The sequence below is a fragment of the Rhinoderma darwinii genome, chromosome 7 (genome assembly GCF_050947455.1).
Source record: "Rhinoderma darwinii isolate aRhiDar2 chromosome 7, aRhiDar2.hap1, whole genome shotgun sequence".
Taxonomy (NCBI): domain Eukaryota; kingdom Metazoa; phylum Chordata; class Amphibia; order Anura; family Rhinodermatidae; genus Rhinoderma; species Rhinoderma darwinii.
The window spans coordinates 75,248,932-75,255,792 of NC_134693.1; the positions used below are offsets into that span (position 1 = coordinate 75,248,932).

At 44.5% G+C, this 6,861-nt stretch overlaps 1 protein-coding gene across 2 annotated transcripts in view; it reads left to right on the plus strand.

Annotated features, from left to right (window-relative positions):
* Positions 1-6,861, plus strand: part of IFT56 (intraflagellar transport 56) — a 195,363-nt gene that overhangs the window by 186,944 nt on the left and 1,558 nt on the right. For both annotated transcript variants that reach the window (XM_075832289.1, XM_075832288.1), the window contains 2 exons: positions 151-257; positions 3,325-3,458. In XM_075832289.1, the coding sequence (XP_075688404.1) occupies positions 151-257; positions 3,325-3,458 (241 nt within the window). The remainder of the gene's footprint in view (positions 1-150; positions 258-3,324; positions 3,459-6,861) is intronic.

The window sequence follows — 6,861 nt, forward strand, 5'->3', positions numbered from 1 at the left end:
AGTCAGTGACAGAGTCTGGTGCTATCACTCACTCACATGTACCTGCCCACTCCACACTACCGCATTGGGCAGGAAGAGCTTACAGGACATGGAGGGTAGGATGGATTGTAATCAATATTTTTTAGATTACTTTTTTTCTTCCCCTTTAAGATATCATGAACAAGAAACCACGGCTGGCATGGGAACTGTATTTAAAAATGGAAACATCAGGTGAATCGTTCAGTCTTCTGCAGCTTATTGCCAACGACTGTTACAAAGTAAGAATTTATTTCCTGTATTTGAAGTATTATTTGTGTACCTAACTTTTCAGGTGACTTTTCAGAATAAGCTGTCATATGTGTGTAAATGAGGAATAACACTACTTCTGGACAATATATGACTTGTATGCTGCATTTTTTAGCAGTTTTCCCCTCTGCAGGCTCTATCTCTAATTCTCAGTTGTCTCTGAGCTAGTGGGTGGAGCCAAACTGCTATAATGTCGTATGAACAACATTATACAGCAGTAACGAGCATTGTAGGTGAGAATCCAGCACCTGGGTGAGATAAAATACTTACCAGAAAACTGCAGCACATCTGTGTTTATCTTTATTACTCTACTCCTGCCCCCCTCTCAATAGACTTGTATAGGCAGCGTCTCTGTGTCTCTTTCTCTATCTGCTCTCCCCCCCCCCCACACTTCCTGCAGTCCGTCCGTAACTAGGTACGGATCTTTCTTGACAACAGGGGCTGGACAGCAGATTATAGGAAGGGAGACACCTAGTAGCAGTAACTTCACACAAAATTTGCATGGATAAAACAACTACATTTTAACAGTAAGTAAATTACGAAGTTGATCTATATCAGGTATACTATTAGATCAGCGTAAGTTGTTTAAAAAGTTACTGTCCATTTAAGAATATTTTGTAGTATGTCCAGCTAAAAAGGATGGCAAGCTATGTGTGTATTGTCAAGGTTAGGTGAGGGAGTTTTATGACTGACTTACTCTTTATTGAAGAATAGCAACTCCCTTATATGATCTGTGAGAAGAATGTGTAGCAGATCCATAACATTGGGACTTATTGGACTCCATAATACAGACTGGTATAAAATGGCCTGTTTGTTCTAAAAGATCTGTTCAATAGTTACAAAAGCTTTTTCCATACTGAGGCCCCATGCACACGAACGTAAAAACGCCTGTAATCACGGGCCGTAATTACGGCCCATAATTAAGGGCCCACAGACTTCTATTGGGCACGGGTACCTCCCTGTATACTTACGTGAAGGTGCCCCTGCCGTTGAAAAATATAGAACATGTCCTATTTCAGGCCGTAATTACGGCACGGGCAGGCCGATAGAAGTCTATAGGGCTCCCGTAATTACGAGCGACTACATGTGTGCACCTGTAATTACGGGAGCGTTGCTAGGCGACGTCAGGGGATAGTCACTGTCCAGGGTGCTGAAAGAGTTAAACGATCGGCAGTAACTCTTTCAGCACCCTGGACAGTGACTTCCAATCACAATATAGATCAACGTGTAAAAAAAATAGAAGTTCATACTTACCCAGAACTCCCTGTTTCTTCCTCCAGTCCGGCCTCCCGGGATGACGTTTCAGCCCATGTGACCGCTGCAGCCAATCACAGGCTGCAGCTGTCACATAGACTGACGAGTCATCCAGGGAGGTCGGGCTGGATGTCGGAAGAGGGACGCATCACCAAGACAACGGCCGGGTAAGTATGAATTTCTTTTACTTTTACTGCGGAAAGGGCTGTCCCTTCTCTCTATCCTGCACTGATAGAGAGAAGGGCTGCCGATTAGTGCAGTGCAATTTTGCAGCGAAAACGTGCCCGTAAATACAGGTGGAATACTGGTGACACCGGACCCGTATTTACGGGCACGGGTCCGTAAATACTGGTGCAATACGGGTCGAAAACGTGTGACCAAGGACCCGTATTTACGCCAGTATTTACGGGAGGGAAAAAATAAGTTTGTGCTATAATGTTGTGCTGCATCTTATAGCCTGAAGCCACACAGCTGCCAGTGTATGAAGAAGCAGGAGACTGAGCTCCAAGCTTCAAAAGGTCCTTGCAGCGCAGTTTAATGGAAGCTGCATGTCCACAGAATTCTGTCAAATCTCACTGTTCAGTAAACGAATAACACAAATATTTGTACACAAAGCATAGTAAATCTGTGCTGATACTGATCTGCAAGGACCTTCTAGCCATGCCCCCTCCTATGTACGGAGCAGCAAGAAGAGCAGATTCATCACTATTGACCCCTGCCTCTCCACACCTCTGATATCTGTTGAGTTCAGGGGAGGGTAAGAGCACTAAAGCTGCCAATATCTTGTATTTCTGTGGCTGACATTGTATTGAGGCACTGTGGCTGGCATTGTTGTGGCGCACTGTGGCTGGCTTTGTATTGGGGCACTGTGGCTGGCATTGTATTGGGGCACTGTGGTACCATATCTATACCCTATTGTCTGAATATTACCCAGGAAATATACAGTTAATGGCAAAACCCTTTTTCTCCTCTTTTATGCTACATATTATGGGTGCGTCTTATTGTCCAGTGCGTCCTATTTTCTGAAAAATATGGTAGATGAGCTGGAGAGAGTTCAAAGTCTTGATTAGTAAATGGGATGGGAGGTGTCTCCCACAATGAAAGGCTGGAAAAATTAGGCTCGCTCAGCTAGGAAAAAAGACGTCTTAGAGGTGATCTTATATGTGTGATCAATACAAAGAACTAGCACATAATCTATTATTTTCAAGGACTCTACAAAGGACCAGGGGACATTCATTGTGTGGAAGAGAGACGTATTAGACATCAATATAGGAAAGATTTCTTTACAGTTATGGCTTCTTCACACGAACATTGTATACGTCCGTGTGACGGCCGTTAAAACAACGGCCATCACATGCACGCATGTATTTCAATGGGGCCGGTCACACGGCCGTTGTTTGAAAAATAGAATATGTCCTATTTTCTTCTGTTTTTACGGGTGCAACTCGGACGTGAAAAACGGCTGTTTTTCATGTCCGAGTTTGCACTCGTTCGTGTGAATCTGGCCTTAGAGTAGTCAAACTATGGAAATGCCCTACCCCAAGAAGTAGTTATGGCCGATACTATGTCAGCATTCAAAAGAAGGCTAGATGTTTATTTACTGACGAATGGCATTCAGGGCTATAATTAATCTAGCAATAAAAGACGTGTATGGACCTGTGTCTTTTTTCAACCAATGTAACTATGATAACTGGTGTCACTTATGTCTTTAATAATTAGTTTAGTTGACCAAACTCTGTTCTCTGTTGTCAGTTTTCAAGTACATATCATCTTCTTTTTATATAGATGGGTCAGTTCTACTATGCTGCTAAAGCATTTGATGTATTGGAAAGACTTGATCCAAGTCCTGAATACTGGGAGGGAAAGCGTGGAGCTTGTGTTGGTATCTTCCAAATGATTTTGGCAGGACGTGAACCCAAGTAAGTGTCTTATGATTTAAATCCAGAAAATGTGTAGCTGTTTATATTTATAAGTAAGTGACATTATAATGTACCCTCTTATTTAGTGGTGCTTATGTGCACCTTTAGGCTGGGTTCACACTGAGTTTTTTTGCAGGCGGAAAATCTGCCTCAAAATTCAGTTTGGAAGCTTGAGGCAGATTTTCCTCTGCCTGCACGCCGATTATCGTGGCGTTTAGCAGAACGTAGAGCCCGAGTAGAGTGGTAGAAAGAGATGAGGGAGGAGATGTAAGGAGGTGCAGCGCTGTGGAGAGCTTTGTGGGTAAGAGTAATGAGTTTGAATTTTATTCTGAAGGGGATAGGCAACCAGTGCAGTGACTGTCAAAGATTAGAGGCATTGGTGTAGCGGTTGGTCATAAATATGAGTCTGGCTGCTGCATTGAGGATAGATTGGAGAGGGGAGACGACCGACTAGTAAGGAGTTACAGTAGTCAAGACGAGAGTGAATCAGAGCAACAATGAGAGTTTTGGTTGTTTTCTCCATAAGAAAAGGGCGGATTCTGGAGATGTTTTTGAGGTGAAAATGACAGGAGCGTGAAAGTGATTGAATGTGAGGAGTAAATGAAAGATCTGAGTCAAAAATAACCCCGAGACAGAGGGCTCGGATTATGGAGGATTTTAATCTAAGGTCGTTGGCAGAAAGTAGAGCGCAAGTAGGGCGCTAGACAGTGATGAGGGAGGAGATGTAAGGAGGTGCAGCGCTGTGGAGAGCTTTGTGGGTGAGAGTAATAAGTTTCAATTTAATTCTGAAGGGGATGGGCAACCAGTGCAGTGACTGGCACAGGGTAGAGGCATTTGTGTAGAGGTTGGTCAGAAAGATGAGCCTGGGTGCTGCATTGAGGATAGATTGGAGAGGGGAGAGTTTAGTGAGTGGAAGACCGATAATGAGTTACAGTAGTCAAGACGAGAGTGAATTAGAGCAACAATGAGAGTTTTGGCTGTGTCCTGGAGGATTCTGGAGATGTTTTTGAGGTGAAAATGACAGGAGCGTGTAAGTGATTGAATGTGAGGAGTAAAGGTAAGATCGGAGTTAAAAATAACCCAGAGACAGCGGGCGAACTGCTTAGGAGTTATGATAGTTCCACACATAGAGATGGAGACATCAGGCTTAGGGAGGTTAGTAGATGGTGGGAACACAAGGAGCTCAGTTTTAGAAAGATTCCGTTTCAGATAGAGAGAGGACATGATGTTAGAGACAGCGGACAGACAATCACTGGTGTTTTGTATTAGAGCAGGGGTGATGTCATGGGAAGAGGCATATAATTGGGTGTCATCAGCGTAGAGATGCTACTGGAAGCCACATCTGTTGATGGTTTGTCCAATAGGGGCTGTGTAGAGAAAAAAGAGGAGCGGACCTAGGACTGATCCCTGAGGAAGCCCGATAGCAAGGGGAAGAGGAGAAGAAGTGGAACCAGCAAATGACACACTGAACGAGCGGTCAGAGAGATAGGAGGAAAACCAAGAGAGAGCAGCGTCCTTGAGGGCAATAGAGTGGAGCATGTTAAGTATTATTTTGTGGTCTACAGTGTCAAAGGCTGCAGAGAGATCCAGAAGAATCAGGAGAGAGGATTTACCGTCAGATTTAGCCGCCAAGAGATCTTTTGAGACTTTAGTAAGGGCGGGCCCTGTGGAGTGTAGAGTGCAGAAACCAGCTTGTAAGGGGTCTAGAATGGAGTTAGCAGAGATATAGCGGATAAGGTGAGTGTAGACCAAGCGTTCCAGGAGTTTGGAGATGAAGGGCAGATTAGAGACTGGTCGGTAGTTAGCAGCGCTGGATGGGTCAGGAGTTGGTTTTTTCAGTAATGGGTTTATAATGGCATGTTTAAAAGAGGAGGGAAAGATACCAGAGGAAAGAGGGAGGTTAGTTAACTATTTTAGTCAGGTGACTAGTGACAGCTGGGGAGAGGGACTGGAGGAGGTGTGAGGAGATAGGATCACTAGGGCAGGTAGTAGGACGAGAAGAAGAGAGGAGCCTAGAGACTTCTTCTTCTGTTATTGGGTCAAATGCTGAAAGTGAAGAAGAGGGAGTGCAGGAGGGAAGGGGATCGATGTTACTAGGGGACTGGGAGATAATATCATGCCGGATATTGTCAATTTTAACTTTAAAATAAGTGGCCAGGTCTTCAGCACTGAGATCTGTGATTGGCATCTGTACTTTAGGACTAAGGAGGGAGTGAAAAGTATCAAAGAGGCGTTTTCGATTATTAGATAGTGTGGAGATGAGAGAAGTGAAATAGACTTGTTTGGCGGGGTGAAGGGCAGAGTTGTACGTTTTGAGCATAAATTTGTAATGGAGGAAGCCTGCAGCCAAATGCGATTTTCTCCACAGTCGTTCGGCACATCTCAAGTACCGCTGAAGAAAGCGGGATTGAGGCGTGTGCCAGGGTTGTCGTTGTCTTTGTCGGGTGGTTCGGAGTGTCGGGGGGGCTGCTTCATCCAATGCATTTTTGAGAGTGTTATTGTAAAGTTTGGCAGCCAGATTGGGACAGGAGAAGGAAGAGATAGGGGACAATGAGGACTGTAGACTGTCTATGAGTTTCTGAGTGTTAATGGCATGTAGATTTCTGTATGTCTGATACGTAGGCATGACCTGAGGAGGCAGAGAATATTTGATAGTAAAGGAGAGAAGGTTGTGGTCAGAGGGCGGGAGAGGAGAGTTAATAAAGTTGGAAGAAGACCAGGTCAAGTGAATGCCTGTCTTCATGTTTAGGAGAGTTAGTAAGTTGTGACAGACCTAGGGACGAGGTTAAAGATAGAAACTGGGAGGCAGATGGGGAGATTGGGTTATCAATGGGGATGTTGAAGTCACCAATGATGAGAGTGGGTGTTTCAGAGGATAGAAATTGTGGAAACCAGGCAGCAAAATGATCCAGGAATTGGCGGACACACGGCCCCATTGACAAACATAGGTCCGTGCGACACGCGTGATTTTCACGCGCGTATCACGGACGTGAACTACGCTCGTGTAAATAAGACCTTATCCTGTTTTTTTGTGCATGTGTGGTTAAGACATTTCCTCTTCACAGTTACAATATTTAAACTTAGTTTCCAGCAGTTTCTTTCTTTAGCTGTCTTCCCTTATATGTCCATAAAGTAGTAGCTGTCACCCAGGGAAAAATACACCATGTGAGTGATACTGCTTGCTTACTAGAACGAATTCAATGCATGAATATAAAACATGATATTAATGCCAGAAAAAGGGTTTACTCAAATCACCCAACCGCCCCGGATCCATATATGGACAGTGACATCAGGGGCTCCTCCTGGAGTTGAATCCCCATCAGCATGGCCGATGCTCTGGCTGGGGATTCCGCCCCTAGAGGGTGTCACAACGGCTACATGGGCACTGGGGCAGTATCTACGT